Source organism: Equus przewalskii, chromosome 4 (assembly GCF_037783145.1).
Source record: "Equus przewalskii isolate Varuska chromosome 4, EquPr2, whole genome shotgun sequence".
NCBI classification, from domain to species: Eukaryota; Metazoa; Chordata; class Mammalia; order Perissodactyla; family Equidae; genus Equus; species Equus przewalskii.
Genome location: NC_091834.1, coordinates 7,974,238 through 7,991,503, shown reverse-complemented (window position 1 = coordinate 7,991,503; position 17,266 = coordinate 7,974,238). Strand labels below are relative to the sequence as shown.

Here is a 17,266-nt window from a genome sequence, read left to right as displayed (position 1 = left end):
CAGACAAATAATAAATAACTTAGAAGAAATAATCCTGCACAAGAGTGCCCAGCTGAAGGTGAGCAGGGGCTAGCATCCAGGCTGGGCCCCAGGGCATGGGCACCAGAAGAAGGAATACCTGTTTCTAATCCTCGCAAAGGAGCCATGTAGGCTAGCAGCAGCCCTGGATCTGTCATCTCATCTCCGTGCTCTGTAAACCACCATCCGGGTGGAATCTGCCAGGAGCATGCCTCTGAGCAGAGCTGGGGACTGGCAGAGAGTCGCAGGAAGAGTGAGGTGCGGAGGTATTATCAGGTAGAGTAGAAAGAATTGGCGGCAGAAGGCACCTCCAGAATTCCCTGCCAGGTCCCAGTTGATGACGACTTGCCGTACTGTGACCCCATCACTCTACCCCAACCCAGAGCAGGAGCCCTCTTCACCAATGGCTTCACCACTTCTGCCCATAGGGACCACTTGTGCATAAAGAGTCAGAATGACTGGTTAATAGCTTTCACTCATTTTCATTCTTGGTACTTTTATTCATATGAGAAACGAAGTGATAATCTGTATCCTGTGCTAGCTGGGAGGCAATGGCTCAGCCATCTTGTAAGGTCAGGATCTCTTGCTTTTTTTTCTTTTAGTGAGAAAGATTGTCCCTGAGCTAGCATCCATGCCAGGCTTCCTCTATTTTGTATGTGGGATGCCACCATAGCATGGCTTAATGAGCGGTGTGTAGGTCCGTGGCAAGGATCCGAACCTGCGAACTCTGGGCTGCTGAAGCTGAGTGCACAAACTTAATCACTAAGCCATCAGGCTGGCCCAGGATCTCTTCTTTAAGAATATATATATATATATATATATATATATATATATATATATATATTTATAGATTGGCACCTGAGCTAACAACTGTTGCCAATCTTCTTTTTTTGTGTGTGTTGTTTTTTTTTTCTGCTGTTTTTCCCCAAATCCCCCCAGTATAGTTGTATATTTTAGTTGTGGGTCTTTCTAGTTGTGGCACGTGGGACGCTGCCTCAGCGTGGCCTGATGACCGGTGCCATGCCCGTGCCCAGGATCCAAACCAGCGAAACCCCGGGCCACCAAAGCGGAGTATGCAAACTTAACCACTCGGCCACGGGGCCGGCCCCTTTAAGAATATATTTATCAATGATATTTTCGGGTAAAATATTATAAATTTACCTACATTTGTTTTACAGGTTGTTTTAAAAGTTTTGGATCCCAGCTTTGAAATAGAAGATCCTTACAGCCCCCACATCCAGGGTATGAACTGCTTGATATTTTTTACCCTAATTCCTTTTCTAAAATTTCATGTTAGCAGTGCCCCTGTCCTTGCATTTCTACAGAACATTCAGGGGATGTCAGTCAAGGAGGGTGCCTTGTACCCATGCAACCTAGATGCACTTTGATTTGTTATTTTCATTATCTTCCTTTCTCTAGACCTTGTGACATTAACAAACCTGAGGATAAACTTTACCAAACTCCATACCCTTGGGGACACCTTGCTTGGAAGGAGGGAAAATGATTCCCTCGATAAATACTACTATGCTTTGTATGAGATGGTGGTTCGGGGAAGCTGTTTTTGCAATGGCCACGCTAGTGAATGCGGCCCGATGCAGACGGTGAGGGGAGATGTTTTCAGCCCTCCGGGAATGGTGAGTTATTAATCCAGAAGAGCAGTTGGCTCTCCTTCCTTTCCTTCACTGTCCTGGAGCTGAATGTCAACCAGATTCTCTACATGAGATCAACAATCGAAGTGCCAGGTTTGCGTTGGGGCAGGTGTCATTCAACCTGGCCCGACAGGCCACCTGGGGGGCCCTTGGTTCCCTGGCCAAAGGTTCTTGTGAAGTCTGCCACATATGGGCATCACTGAACTAATGAGCAGAAGTCATAATTTATGATTTCAAGATAGCCCTTCTTGCTTTCTTTTTTGTTTTTTAGGGAATGTGGACTTAGTGGGAAAGAACCGTAATTTCACGTGCATTCTCTCACAAAAATTTATTGAAGGTCTGTTGTGTGAAAGAGCCGGTACTCAGGGCCAAGGTGCTGGAGTCACATCTGATATTGTAAACGGTCACTCCAAGGAACATCCTTACACTGTGAATGGCCATGTCTTCACAGTGCAGGTCTCTTCCCCTCTTGGGACTAGTCTTAAAAGAGTGATCTGTTAGAAGAATTGTTTTTTTAAGCAGAGTTCTGGGGTTGTGTCTACTAAATAATTTTAAATCATCAGCCATAATCAGACAAGGCTTCAGATAGAGGCTCTTGTAGGTTCCCACTCAGCTCCATCTATGTTTCCCCGGAAAGAGAGTTTCTCCCTTTGAACTTGCGCATTTAAGGCATTTTGTGAAAAACCAAGAGAATCACAGACCTTTTTCCAGTTTCTTCCTGTTTTCCAATTCCCTCTTTCCCCTTACGAGCCTAAACCACCCCATACACATACACACAGACACAGACACAGACACACACACACACACACACACTCCCCATTCTGTCCCTCATTTTGCTGAGGGCTGCAGTGCGTCGCCCTAAAACCACAATTCAGAAATGTCAAAAAAATTATTGCAAATGTTCACTGGACATCTTAAATTTTAAAAACTTTAAAAGCTAGTTAAGCAAATAATAAGAGTCAAGGTTGGTGTTGTAACTAGGACCCAGAGAGGCCCCATAGCCTGGTATTTCATTTTCCATTTAAAGAACCCCAACGTCCTCAAAGATAAGACCTCTTGTAACGCTGCTCATTTATCACACAATGCAGGTTCACGGGCGGTGTGTCTGTCAGCACAATACCGACGGCCCCAACTGTGAGAGGTGCAAGGACTTCTTCCAGGACGCTCCGTGGAGGCCAGCCGCAGGCCTCCAGGACAACACTTGCAGAGGTGGGTGGACATGCGTCCTCAGCACAGACTGAGCATGCTCTGTGTTTCCTTATTTTGAAGAACGTTTAGCTTGCTTCTGTGAAGCTGCAGGCAACAAGGGTGCTGACCTTGTGGCTCCCAGCTCCAGGTGTGTGATAGTCCTCGTTCTCTCACATACAATCACCAACTTCTCAAACCCTCACACCAAAAATTAACATTCATTTAAAAAATGAAACAATATGCACGTTGTGTGGCCCCTTTCCAGAGGAGCGGCAGGGCTATGTGATGGTAATATCACTCCGGGAATTTGATGAACACCCGATTTAGTACTCAGATCCCTACTATTTCCCTGAATAATCATACATCCCATGAACGTGACCTTAAACCCATATATCAGATAATAAGAGAAATAAGGTCTAGGACAGAGTCTGACAGGATGCTGTATTTTTTATAAAATAATTAGGCTAATAAGGTGGGGTGATTTTGTAATGGGTTTGCTGCCTCCGAAATTTGATGAACTTCCAAACATACTTGTTATTCAGCTTTTTTTCCCAGACTCGGGAAAATAGGAGCTAAGAGAGTGAGTGGTCGCTAGAAGAGCTCTTAGGAAGAAGCCCCCTCCGTGAGAGACCGAGGGTGCAAGACCCGGCAAAACGCAACCAGAGCTCGTGATGTTTACAGGGGAAAACCCACAAGACAAACAGCAGAGACATTACCACCAAGACAGACAAACTCCTCCAGACAGACTGCCCTTCCGTCCCTTGCTCTGGCTGAGCCCCAGCCGGGATGAAGATGCCCTGCAGCCTCCCGCCAGCTCCTCTGCCCATGGAGAAGGGAGGCTGGTGGGGCCCAGCTCTAGCATCTTCTCTGAGAATCCCAGTACCTACAGAACGTGCAACGTAAAAGCTTCAAAATTACAAAGCGTAAATCAGTGAAAGTACTCTTCAGTGAACAATAGGAAAAATACTACACTCTGAGGCTTCTAGATCACCCAAATGATTTATTTTTGTTTACTCGATTTTTTTAAAAACCTAAATAGTAAACGTTTCCGGAGGAGCACATTTTACAGAGAGTGTATGAGCAGAATCAGGGTACTAGAAAGATCCTTGGATAAACACCTGCTTTAACCCTTCGTGTACCTGGCATATGTGTAAAAAGAAGGCTGAGGGGCAGAAGGGGGGCAGGATGGGGACGCAGCCATGAGCCGTGGAGCGCCGGGCGGTCGTTCCAGACACCATGGCGAATGTCTCAGTAACTCCTCTCCTTTCTCAGCTTGCAGCTGTAACGGCCACTCGGACCGCTGTCACTTCAACAGCACCGTGTACCTGGCGAGCGGCGGCCTCAGCGGGGGCGTGTGTGAAGACTGCCAGCACAACACCGAGGGGCAACATTGCCATCGCTGCAGACCCCTTTTCTACAGGGACCCCCTCAAGGCCATCTCGGATCCCTACGCGTGCATCCGTGAGTCCCCAGCCTGTGACCCGATCCTTGCCACTTGTTTGAGCAAATGCTGATGGAGCAGGCCTCACCTGGGCTGCCAGGCCCCGCTGGCTTAGCAGCAGCTCGAGACTGCCGTATCTTGGGGAGTGGGCGATTGCAAAAGCACTTCGACCCTAAGAGCTTTTCTTTCTCCGAACAAGTTGAGCCAGATAATCCAGGTCCATCCTGGTAGGCTTGTGGGGGTGGCTGATACTGGAGAATCAGGAAACTGCTCTGGATTCTCCCAGGACCAGGTGGAGGGTTTCCGAAGATGCCGCAGACGCCTTGAGCATCCTCGAGGCCAGCCCGGGGAAGTGGCTAACACTGAAACTCTACAGCATTGGACTGGCTGTAGACAATTCAGTTTTGCTGAGGAGACCATGAGCTGGCTATTATCTTGTTTCTTTTTCGTTCTTTAACCTTTAAAAGTCTTTCATTTTATCTTTAATCTCAACTTTTTTAAATGGGATATTTCACACGTTTACAAAATTATAGAGAATAATATAATAAATAACCCTTATACCCACTACCAGCTTTGTCAAAATGTTAACATCTCACCCCATCACCTTCAGGACTTTCTAAAACACTACAGGTGCTACTGATGGCCCAGGTGCACCTCCGTCCCATTTGTCCACCCTCCTTCCTAGAGATAAACTCTCATATATTTGACAATTATCGTGACATGCTTGGTTTTACACTTTGGTACTTTCTTATGTACAAACAGTATATGTTGGCATGTTTTCAAACTTTAGATAAATGATATTATGCTGTGTATGTCCTTGAGTATTTCGTTCAATATTCTATTTTTGAGATTTGCCCAAATCAGGTAGCTCTAGTTCTCTGATTTTAATTTCTCTATAGAATTCTCCCTTCCTATAAATATGACAAAATCTGTCCATTTTTCTTCTGATGCTTCAGTAAACATTCTTGTATTTGTGGCCTTGTATACCTGCACAAAGACTGTCACTAAGAGTCCTCCCTAGGAGTGGAATTACTGGGCCATAGAGTATGAACTTCTTCAAAGTGATTAGATGATACTAAATTGTCCCCTAAGTGGGTGGACCGTTAACACTCACACCAACAGCGTGTAAGAATTCCTATTGCTCTATATCCTGGCCAACATTTGGTTTTGTCCCATTTTAACTTTTGCTAGTGAAATAGTATCTCATCATTAATTTAATTTGAATGTCTCTGCAGGAATGAGACTAGAGCGAGGCAAGCAAAGCACTCATGTCCCAAAATTCAAGGAAGCACTCACTCTCGGAGTCATGGAAGTACAGGTTTGACACTTGACACTTACACTAACCTGACAGTGAGGGCCTCCTTAAGTTTTGCACCCGAGGCACCTTGCTCTAGTCCCAGCACTGCTGTAGATTATTGCATAATAATGACTGCAACCTGACTTCAAATACCCAGTACCAGTTACTGGATCTGAGATCTTATTCTACTTGCAAACTAACAAGTTAGCTTGTTATTGTTCCATGGATGCTGGCGGAAGACATGAAAGTCCTGGGTCAAAGACAAAGGACTTTATTACTCATGGCACAGCAAGCAACAGGATGTTTGTATTGGTGTGAGTTCTCTTGTCCCCAAACCCCAAGTCCCATTGGGCAACTCAAAGGATACCAGGGGGATCCTGCACACCTACTGAGCTTATGTCACAGCCAAGGAACACTGAGTTGGGAGGAGTCATTGCTTTTACAGCAAGTGGAAGCAAGCGTGTTCTTTGTCCAGGGGAAGATGTTACCTCATCCCTCAAGGTAGCTTGCTGCAAACACGACCTTGAGAAATAGCCTGGGTAAAGAGCAATCAGGGCCTTGCATTGTTGGCACACTCAGATGCCTAGGACCCATGGAAGAGTGCCTCACCCAATACCCAGAAATCCTGCTTCTTAGGCTATATCATCCATATAATGTTATATTATATGGGGAGAGAGGGAGGGACTTGCTATGAAACTACAACTTCGAACTTGATATAATCATAATATATAAAATGAAGTCTTATGCAAAAGTAACTCAGCAGCCGCCTGAATGCATACAATGTCCTAGATTTCAAACTTTAAATCATCACAATGTAGAAAAAGCATAAATGAGGTTTTTTTTGCTCAGAAGACTCAGTAGGTATCTGATAGCATAAAATTTTACCTTACAAATGACCTGTTTAAAATTAATAGAAAGAACTGGATTCTCAGAAAACATATTTCTTAAATTAATGTCCCAAGTATCCTACATTTTTTTTTACCAGAATCTGTAATGACACACATCTTTTATTAATGTTTTAAAAACTATATATTCATAAAAGAAGATGAAATTGCTCTCTTAGGTGGAATCAGGAAAATGCAATGTTTGGAAACAGACAATCTAGGAATCTGGAAAGAGATTGGAAATAATGAAACCAAGTGTTTCAAATACATCAACCAGAGTCTCGTTCCTTAAGAACCACTTAGTATTAAGTTGATGGTGCTTTTGAAGGAAACGAAGGAAAGAAAATTAGTACCCCAATATAAAATTAAGAAGTCATTCTTTATAAACAAGGAGGTTTTTGAGCAAAGACAGACGAGGAGCTGGTAAAAAGTACCATCCTGAGACTCCCCAGTTTACCTAAACCCATGTTTATGTGTGTGTAAGCATGTGTATACAAATGATGTGTATTACGACTGACTAGTAGTCTCATATAAATTTTCTCTAAGTGGTCTTTGTTTGACCCTAAATATTTACATAATCAGATTCCAAGCATAAGCGTTGACTAATTTTCAGTCTTCCGTGATTAAAACACAGTCAGATGGGATACAGAAAAAACAAAGATTTGGTAGACTCAACCACTGATAATAAAAGTTTGCTAGAATTAAATTGTGTGACACCAAGCGATTTTATTGGAATTTGAGCCTAAAGGCCATGACATAGAGTTATTTCAAAATAAAGTTACCACTCACTCATCCACATCTCTTTCCCAAAAGATACTTCTGTGCATAATTAAATTATACTCTGGAACTCAGTGCTGACCCTTTATTGGGAGTGTCTCCCAAATAAAGCTGAGCTTTTTCCTTTTGGCTACTTCTAAATTGAATCCAGTTTGTTCCTTCCTTACTAGAAGGAACTGGCTTCAATTAGAAGAAAATTGTGGTTTTTCCAAACTAAACAGAACCCAGTGCTGTTTCATCACCAGTCGCAATCCAATAACAAACAATTGAAAATCGAAAGATTCTGTCAGACAACCAAGTATTTGCTTCAACGACACCAAACAACTGGTCCGAATGGGTTTTTTCCGCTAAACTCACTAACCTAAATGGTTGTTACGTAAACATAGCTTTAGACTTTAGGATTTTGTTTTTATTAGTTCAAAGCAAACTCGTATAAATATGAACATAATTGTTCCTTAGAATCAGGATATTCATTTTTCATCTTTATCACGTTCCTTAAAAGTGGAACTCCTTGGAAACACAGGACCATAAAGATGCGAGAGAACTTGGTGGTCATCTAATGTCTACAAACGCACTTCTCTCTATCAAAGCCACAATAAGTGCTGTTCCACCCTCTGCCTGGACACCTTTGATGACCACAGGGCCACTGCTCTATGGGGCAGCCCTAACCATTTGTAACTCCCACCCTCTGGAATTATTCACACTAGCAGCATCCTTTTTCGTATGACACTCCCACCTTGAGTTTTTTAAGTTTCTACTGAAAAAACAAGGGAGATGCTACTTTTGTTGCTCCTTTGCTGAGGGTAACTGTTTATCTCCTTTTCCAGCATCTCTTCATCCAAGTTTTTGTCCCACCAGCCGATGTCCAAAGAGAAAACAAAGATATCAACATTTCTTGCTGTTCCCTCTCTTTCTTTCTTGTCGGTGCTCCTTCCAGGAAGAATCAAAAAGAATGATAGCGCTTGTCCGTGCACATATTTTTCTGTGATGGGGCGGAACAGACTTACTTTCTTAAGCATGTTTCAGAGATTCAGCAGACATTTTGTGTGATTTTTTTTTCTTTCTTTCTCGTATCCCTTGATGCCTTTTCTATATATATGTATTTGTATTTACACATACATTTCATTACAGCATCCCACTCTAATCTGTCTTGACCTTATTTTCACTTTTAGAATCCTTTTTTAAAAATCTTTTTTTTTAGCGAAATGAAATTCACATAACATAAAATTGACCATTTAAAAATGAACAACAATTCACTGGCACAATGTTGTGTAACCACCATCTCGCTCTAGCTCCAAAACATTTTCATCACCCCCAAAATAATCAATCTATTCTCAACATCCAGTTTTCATTATAATAGCAGCCTTCCTCTGGTCTCCTTACTTTAGAATCATTTAAAAGTCTTAAAAAAAAAAATGTATGGAATTATTCAACATTTTCCAAGGCCAGAGATCTGGGAACATTTCTGAGCAGCCCTTGCCCATTGATGTAATTATTTAAACATATTTAACGATTTAAAAACAAAGTAAAATAGTTACAGTGTGGGTAAAATGCTGTGCTTTTATTTCAGGTTTCCCGCAATTTGCAATTAACTAAGATAACGCATGTCTGTGTCCCCAGCTTGTGAATGTGATCCTGACGGGACCATATCGGGTGGCATTTGCGTGAGCCACTCTGACCCTGCCGTGGGGTCTGTGGCCGGCCAGTGCTTGTGTAAGGACAACGTGCAAGGAGCCAAGTGCGACCAGTGCCAGCCCAACCACTACGGACTGAGCGCCGCCGACCCCCTGGGCTGTCAGCGTAAGTCAGCAGCGGCTGGGTCGCCAACCTGGGGCCTCCCTCTGTCAGCCCTACAATTCAGTCACTGGAAATACCCGAGTCCTGCCAGCTTCTGAGTTTTTCAAAGAGATACAAACCTCAGGCAAATTTTAGTAGAGAACATTTCTCCGTGGTTTGCCAAATTTATCATAAAGTACCAGCAGGGGGCGCTCACATTTTTGCCGCAGGAGCAAACACAGGGAAAAATGCCCCAAAAATTAACGCCAAGTTGCGAAACTTTTAGAAAAATGGCCTCTGCTAGGATTCTCCCATACAAATTCTTTAAATTACATTACGCATTTTTTCATAGTGTGATGACTTCTTAGGCGATTTCCAAGTAGTGATTTCTTTTCCTTTCCTTGTTTTAATTCTTTTTCCCCTTTTCTCTCATTCCTCTTAGTAGTAGCCCTATGTTCTCTGACAAAGGGAAGAAAAACATTAAAGAACCGAGGGAGGAGGGTTGTGGGGAAAGAAAAAGAACCTCAGAGCTTTCTGGGGCCAAATGGGGAGACTGTTGGCTCTAGGATCATAGAAATTTAGAGCTGCCTGGAGTCTCAGAGAGTGGCAGATTCCTCAGGGAATCCGGGTAAATAATTGCCCTTTGGTCACAGCGTCATGCAGTATATTTTTGCCCATATAAGGAACTATGGATTATTTGCATGTTTAGAGAGCAGCATGCTGAATCCTTCTGCAATAAAATGCTCTTCTTGAGTTTGATGGCAAAATTAAATTTCAGGATAATGAATTCAACAGTCAAGCCAGTTTCCCATCACACCTTCAGCCCTTCAGGCATTTCTCCTGGTTCACTGACTAACCTGATGCCCTCTGGGAATGGGCCAAATACTGATTTTACTTTTGTTTTTATTTCCTTTTGTAGCAGCTTTAGTGAGATATCTTTCACGTATCATACAGTTCACCCTTTAAAGTGTACAATTTGATGATTTTTAGCATAGTCAGAGTTGTGTGACCATCACTACAATCAATTTTAGAACACTTTCATCACCCCAAAAAGAAATCCCATACCCTACTTCTGGCTATATACCCAAAAGATTGAAAGTAGGGTCTTGAGTAGATATTTGTACACCCGTATTCATTGCAGCATTATTCACAACTGTCAAAAGGTGGAAGCAACTCAAGTGCCCATCCGTGGGTGAATGAATAAACAAAATGTGGTATGTACATACAATGGAATATTACGCAACCTTAAAAAAGAAAGTTCTGACACATGCTACAACATGAGTGAACTCTGAAAACATTATTCTAAGTGAAATCAGCCAGACACAAAAGGCCAAATATTTCTGATCCCACTTATGTAAAGTACCCAGAATAGTCAAATCCATAAAAACAAAGTAGAATGGTGGTTGCCAAGGGCTGGGGGAAGGAGTGGGGAGAGAAATTATTTAATGGGTATAGAGTTTCAATTTTGCAAGATGAAAAGAGTTCTGGAGATGGAAGAATCCTGGAGTTGCATGACAATGTGTGTGTACTTACTACTATTGAATTGCATACTTAAAAATGGTTAAGATGGTAAATTTTGTTGTATGTATTTTACCATAAAAAAGAAAAACAAACCCCATACGCTTCAGCTACCACTTGCCTATCCTTGCATTCCACCAGCCCTAGGCAAGCGCTAATCTGCTTTCTGTTTCTATAGATTTGCCTATTGTGGATGTTTCATACAAATGCAGTCATATAATATGTGGTCTTTTGTGATGGCTTCTTTCACTTAGCATAGTGTTTTCAAGGTTCATCCATTTTGTACCATGTATCAGTACTTCCTTTCTTTTTATGGCTGAATAATATTCCATTGTATGGATATACCACATTTTATTGATCCATTCATCAGTTGATGGACGTTTGGGTTGTTTCCATGAACGCTGGTTTTTCCTGCAGAGGAAATGCATTTCTTGCTCTGGTTCCATAATTTCTTAGCCTTCGCAACATAAGCAGATATGTCTATGGGTGGAAGAGAAAGAAGAGGGAGAGAATAAAGAGAAAAAGTAACAAGCGTTAAGAAAGAGAAAGAAGAGAAATAATAGATGCAACTGCCAGATAGGAGCGTCAGTAATAGCCTTGCCCCTAGTCACCCGACGCGGCCAGCATCCCTCAGAATCGCTTTGCCAGGCACTCCAGTGTTCATGACTTCCTCCACTTCCTTGTCTCTCCTAATTGCCTTTGAACTACATGAGGGCTCTGGAAGTGTCTGGTGTTGGATTTCCTGTGCAGGGTTGTATGCAGTACAATAATCCTGCAGCCGAAGAGACAATAAACTTGGCAGGGCGGGCTGCTCTGTGTCCTTGTAGCCACGTGTTTTGCTCAGTGTGAGCTCTTACGGACATTTACAAGAGTGGAGAAATAAAGACGAGAATGGTTGTGCATGCTGTGTTTCAGCCTGCGACTGTCACCCACACGGGAGTCTGCCACTCTCGCCCTGCGATGTGGATACAGGCCAATGCTTGTGCCAGCCGTCTGCCACCGGACCACGCTGTGATGAATGCGCTGTACGTATTTGCCTGTGATTTCTCTTGTACATAGCGATGTAGATTTCTACTGCCATTGACGAGAAGAGACTTGGTCTTGTAAATTGCTTGCCGCGTCCTTTTGTATTTCAGTACTCCTGTGGTAAAAGTATTTACACTACAGAAATCAGCAAACACTGTAAACCAGCCCCCAACCCTCCTGCAGAGAACTGGTGGTTAAACATTTACCAGCACCCCACCGGAGTGGACTGACTTGACCCAGGCAGCAACATCAATAGTTTTATCTGTTCTCCTGAAAGTGCCAAGCAGCAGAATATGACAGTATTTATCTGCCCCCTTCTTTTGCCCACCAGAACATGGGGCCTTTTCTTCTGTCTCTTGCACACAGTCCTGTTACCACCCTACCACTCCTTGCCTAAAAATATTTTGAACGAGCTCATTAAAAAAGAAACAGACGCACACTTAGGTTTAAAGGTATTATAGATTTCTGTGGGAAATAAACTCTTGGATTTTTTACAGACTCCACTAAACATATGAGCATGTATGTCTAAAATTAGTAAAATAAAACATTTTTTGCTCCATAAGAAATGTGTCATGCAATTAGGGAGTTAAAAACCCAACTCTTTTCTTTGTTCTCCAATCTTGGCAACCCAGCATGACATTTTAGAAAGAAAAAAACAAAAGCTTAACCTAATAAAAGAACAGTGACCTTGATGTGTCTGAATAAATGTCGCTGATAAATAAGAAACATATGCCTATTAGGACATAGTTTTGTGCTAATATTTTAAGCCATTTTACTGAAAACATATGAGGATGGGCAGAGGAGGTGGGGAAAGAAAGCAAGGGAGTAAATATGAAGAAGGAACTCCGTGTGAGCCAGGGCAGGTAATCCAGAAGTTTTACGTAGGAAGGTGAGCCACGCCAAGTTCGATGACCATGTATGGGCAACACGAAGAAGGATGCAGAGCTGGTTAAGAGGATCAGAGAAGACACCACATCAGATAATTCTAGACAAACCTCAGACTGATTTTTTTTGTTGGCAGATTAACTGCCACTGTGCAGCTCACTAGATTGTGTTTGCAGGAGGAAAATAACTGAGCAATGGCCGCCTCATGGGGGACTGGTCCACCGTGGCTGAGCCCATGCATCCGCCAGGTGCCCTGCATCCACGTCCATCTGATGGTGCCCTGGACCTGCATTGAGGTGGCCGATATGACAGCCACTCTGCCTAGAGGGAGTTTTCACAACCACATCCTGAGGGAAGCGGTTCATTTCACATTGTTTTTGCCTAAACTGAAGTTTGGTTTTGGAAAAAAAAATCAAATCTTTTGCTGCATTTTGTAACAAACTATGTCCATTTTTGTTTAAAATAAATCTTTTTGAGTAAAGTCAAGTGTAAAATTTTAGAAAATAACAACAAAAATACGGATGCTTAGCAAACTTGTTTCAAATAAGAGTTCCATGCCTATGGAGAGCTTAATTTTATCTGAGCGTGTTAAATAGAGATTGGAGGGGAAAGTATTTTTCTGAGCATTTTACAGTAAATGTTATCAGATTTCAGAAATATTTGTTTGTGTCTCCCCAGCTGTTTGTGCTAAATAAAAATCAAGATGTTGCAATGATGAAAAAGTCTTGAACAGAGTTGACTCTCCCGTGCAGACAGTTTATCATGCCAAAACAACTTATTTCCAAACAAACAATTCTACTAAACTGTGATATTCACATAAGATTGAAAAATCAGCTTGGTTGATTTTTTTACCCCAAAACATTTCAGTGTTGTGTAAGTAAAAATCCCTAGGGGTTTTGTGGTACAGGAATCTATCAGTTTTACAAAAGTGGTTGCAAATAGGCTAGTTGAAGACCTTTTACTCGTACTGGCCTCAAACAGCCCATCTGGAGGGTTGTGAATTGGCACTGCCAGAGGAACTGTGCGTTTCCATTGCATTTCCACTCGAAGCAATGCATGCACAACTCTCCTGTCCCCTTCATTTCGAGTCCTAGGAATGGGGGATGTGTGTGTCCTCCAGGATCATTACCAAGTGTACAGTGTGATCGTTCAGGCTGTGTGCCTACTTGGTATGCATCAATCAGTTGTAGCGATTTTAATCTTGTGCTTCAGAGCAGCAAATATCTTCATCCTTGGAATCAACTGAGCATTTTCTCTTGGTAGGTTGGATACTGGGGGCTGGAAAATCACCTCCACGGATGTTCTCCCTGCGACTGTGATATTGGAGGGGCCTATTCGAACGTGTAAGTCAGTAAGATGCGCGACAAAGTTCTGTGGCAATATTCTTCTCTCACGTTTCCACACAAAAGCACATTTTATTCCGATAGGATCATAGTCACAGGTGAAGGATTTTATTCCATGACAAGCAAAGGGCGTTGAAAAGCAACCGTCTGGAGACAGTCAATGCAGCCCCATTGATGTATTTTACTTCAAATGTTTCCAAGGGTGAGATAAACAACTCTGGCCCTTGGGAGCCCCTGGGGTGGTGGAATAGATGCCTGGAACCTATGGCTTGACCTACCTACAACAGCAACTTTTTGCTGCCCTGGAAAGAGGGGTCCTACACTCTCCTTTTCCCAGTTTTTCAAGCAGAACCAGAGAGCCTCTGAGGAAAGAATGGCTCCCTGGGTTTCCTGGATCTGGATTTGCTTTTCAAGACCAGACATGTAGAGCCCATGGCCTTTCGACATCCTCCCCAGGACGACTGATGGATCGATTCAAAGAATGGGTCCAAACTCAGGGAATTTACCCCGGCACCCCCAAGCCTTCATTCAACACTCACCTCCTCCACGTTTTCTCACGAAAGATTTGTTTTTCCTTAGGTGCTCACCCAAGGACGGGCAGTGTGAATGCCGCCCGCACATCACTGGCCGCAGCTGCACTGAACCAGCCCCCGGCTACTTCTTTGCTCCTTTGAACTTCTATCTCTATGAGGCAGAGGAAGCCATGCCACTGCAAGGACTTGCGCCCTTGGTTCGTATTTCATTTCCTCTTCTTGCAGACTTAATTTGGTGGAGTGTCAGTAAATACATACAGCAAACCCTTGAGATCGTGGGTAAAGTACCTGGGAAAGAGTGGTTTTGCCCACAAACACAGATGAGAGGAGAATTTATTATATCATGGAAGTGCAGATTAAATAAGTTCTTGAGGCTCTAGAGTCTGCATTTTATGTGTCTTTGCATCCCAGTTCTAGCACACAGCCTGGTACATAAGTGGGAATTGGATTAAGTTATGATGAAACGGACTTTACTTTTTGCTCTTTCAATGCACCTGGTGGATAGAACATGCTTATTGAGCACCTGCTTGTCTGCCTCCCCCACAGTCCTATAAGCGATGAGATGAAGGGAGGACGTGCATCCCATTCACCATTGTTGCTCTAGTGCCTGGCATAGTGCCTGACACATAGTAGGAACTTCATAGATCTCTAATGAATGAATGAAGGAATGGATACAAGACACAAGAGAAGTGTAAGATGTGCTCTCTGTCCTGATGCTGATCTCAGATGAGCAGTTCTCGTGCAACTCAGTGGTGTTCACGGGAGTGTGTGGTTGCAAATGTCACTTGGTGTTCTACTTTGGTTCCTACAAGTCACAGCCCTGCAGGATATTTTCCCTAAAACTATTTTTCTAGAAGTCTTGTTAGAGGAGCACACGCACGTGAAATGATTAGAGAAAATGCAACTTAGACTCCCGTAACCCTCTCAAGCATATGACTGGCCACAGACAAGGATATAACAAAGGAAAGGTCATGTGAGGTGAAAGTCTTCAAGGAGAGAAAGCATGTGCAAGCTGACACTCAAGACAGGACTAGGATAGAAAGCGGGGAGCTCGCTCCAGGTGCCAGTGACTCAGTCGTTCCTGAGGTCTCTTCCTTATCTGGACACTCTTGGTGGGGAGGGGTGACAGTGCTCCTCAGGAGGCTTGGAATTTGCTCCTCTGCTGACACAGGAGCAGGCAGCATTCACTGTTCCCGTTGTGGTTCCCACTGTGGTTCGCGGAATCAAAATGAAGCCCTCCTGTGTCTGGATTCTGCTTCATGGTCTTTAAGATTGCATCTTTATGGTGGTGACTGAAAAAACTTTTGAAAAGGAGTGTTGGTATTTATATTTAGGCTGTAACTATTGTGAAAGAATAGGAAATATGTGTGTTGCTCTCTGTCCCCGGTTCCTGGCACAGCTCGTAAAACCTGTGTAATTTCCTAAACGATAAGAGCACGAGAGTGTCTTTTGTTGTAATATTTGGCCTTTGACCCCAGTTCTTGACCCAGAGCTCCTAAACCCTTTGAAATTTCCTGGGTGATAGGAATGTCTTTTGTTCTAATGAGGAGACTTGGACTCTGGCATAGCTTCAAGATGGGGCTGGTCACCAGAAAGACCACGTCATGGCTAGAAGCTTGAAATTTTCAGCTCCATCTCCCATCTTCCAGGAAGGTGAGAAGGCTGGAGACTGAGTTAACGATTGATCATACCTTTGTGATGAAGCCTCCATAAAAATCCCCGAAGTACTGGGTTCAGAGGGCTTCCAAGTTGGTGAACACATCCATGTGTGGGAGGGTGGTGCCCCCCAACTCCATGGGGCCAGAAGCTCCTGTGTCTGGGATCCTTCCAGTCCTCACTCGATGTATCTCTTCATCCGACTGTTTATCCTTTACTATACTCTTATTATATAATAAACCAGTAAACATAAATAAACATTTCCCTGGGTTCTGTGAGCCTTTATACCAAATTATCAAACTCAGGGAAGGGATCATGGGAGCCCCAACTTATCGCCGGTTGGTCAGAAGTACAAGTAATAATCTAGATATGCTACTGGCATCTGAAAGGGGAGGCAGTCTTGTAGGACTGAGCTCTTAACCTATGGGATCTGACACTAACTCCAGACAGATAGCGTCAGAACTGAATTAAGTTAAGGACACCTACTGATGTCAGAGACTTGTTTGGTGTGGGAATAAAGCCACACCCCCAGTGTCAGAAGTGTTGTGAGTGTGGTAATAGTGTGAGAGTAGAGGAGAAACACGAGTGAGTTGCCTATACAACTAAAAATATATGTGTTTCCATTTTTCAGAAAAGAAGGCATAAAACAAACATGATTCTCTAAAATAGATGGACTGTTACTTACCATTTATTCAGGACACACTGTGTGGAGGGAGCTGACCGCTATTAAATAGGATAATATCACATATGCTGATCCATCTCCAAACCAGGGGTTGTGACTAGAGTGTGTGACGTGAATCCTTATTCCTCTCTCCATGGCTTAAAGGAAAAAATCAAGGATACAGAGTGGGTTTAAATGGCAAGGAAAATTGCTGAAAAGATTGGAAAGTAATACCTATAAATGAAGGAAAGGAAACTCAAGGTGGGATTGATGTTAAGTGTTCAAAGGGTAGTAACATGAATAATTTTCATCTCCGCTAACAACATGATCTTTAATTATAGTAGAAAAGATTTAAGTTAGACACCATTTAATTATTTGTGCATTCATTTAACAAATATTTATGGTGTGCTTACTGTGCTGTTGCTGCTGATGATATTAATAAAACTTCCATTTATTTAATGCTCTGTGCTTTGCACTTTATGTATATGTTATCTCATTTAACTTTCCAAACAACCTAAGTGTTTTCATCCTTCATTTCCAGATGAGGGAAAACATTAGAGAAGTTAAGTGACTTGCCCAAAGTCACACAGCTGGAGGCAGTGGGCCCTGGGTTG

The 17,266-nt window shown here is 42.9% G+C and overlaps 1 protein-coding gene across 11 annotated transcripts in view; it reads left to right on the top strand.

The window, feature by feature from the left end:
• LAMB4 (laminin subunit beta 4) overlaps nt 1-17,266 on the top strand; it is a 111,742-nt gene that overhangs the window by 28,777 nt on the left and 65,699 nt on the right. For all 11 annotated transcript variants that reach the window (XM_070615365.1, XM_070615361.1, XM_070615364.1 and 8 more), the window contains 8 exons: nt 1,197-1,260; nt 1,438-1,652; nt 2,756-2,876; nt 4,128-4,316; nt 8,875-9,054; nt 11,464-11,573; nt 13,723-13,802; nt 14,382-14,532. In XM_070615365.1, the coding sequence (XP_070471466.1) occupies nt 1,197-1,260; nt 1,438-1,652; nt 2,756-2,876; nt 4,128-4,316; nt 8,875-9,054; nt 11,464-11,573; nt 13,723-13,802; nt 14,382-14,532 (1,110 nt within the window). The remainder of the gene's footprint in view (nt 1-1,196; nt 1,261-1,437; nt 1,653-2,755; nt 2,877-4,127; nt 4,317-8,874; nt 9,055-11,463; nt 11,574-13,722; nt 13,803-14,381; nt 14,533-17,266) is intronic.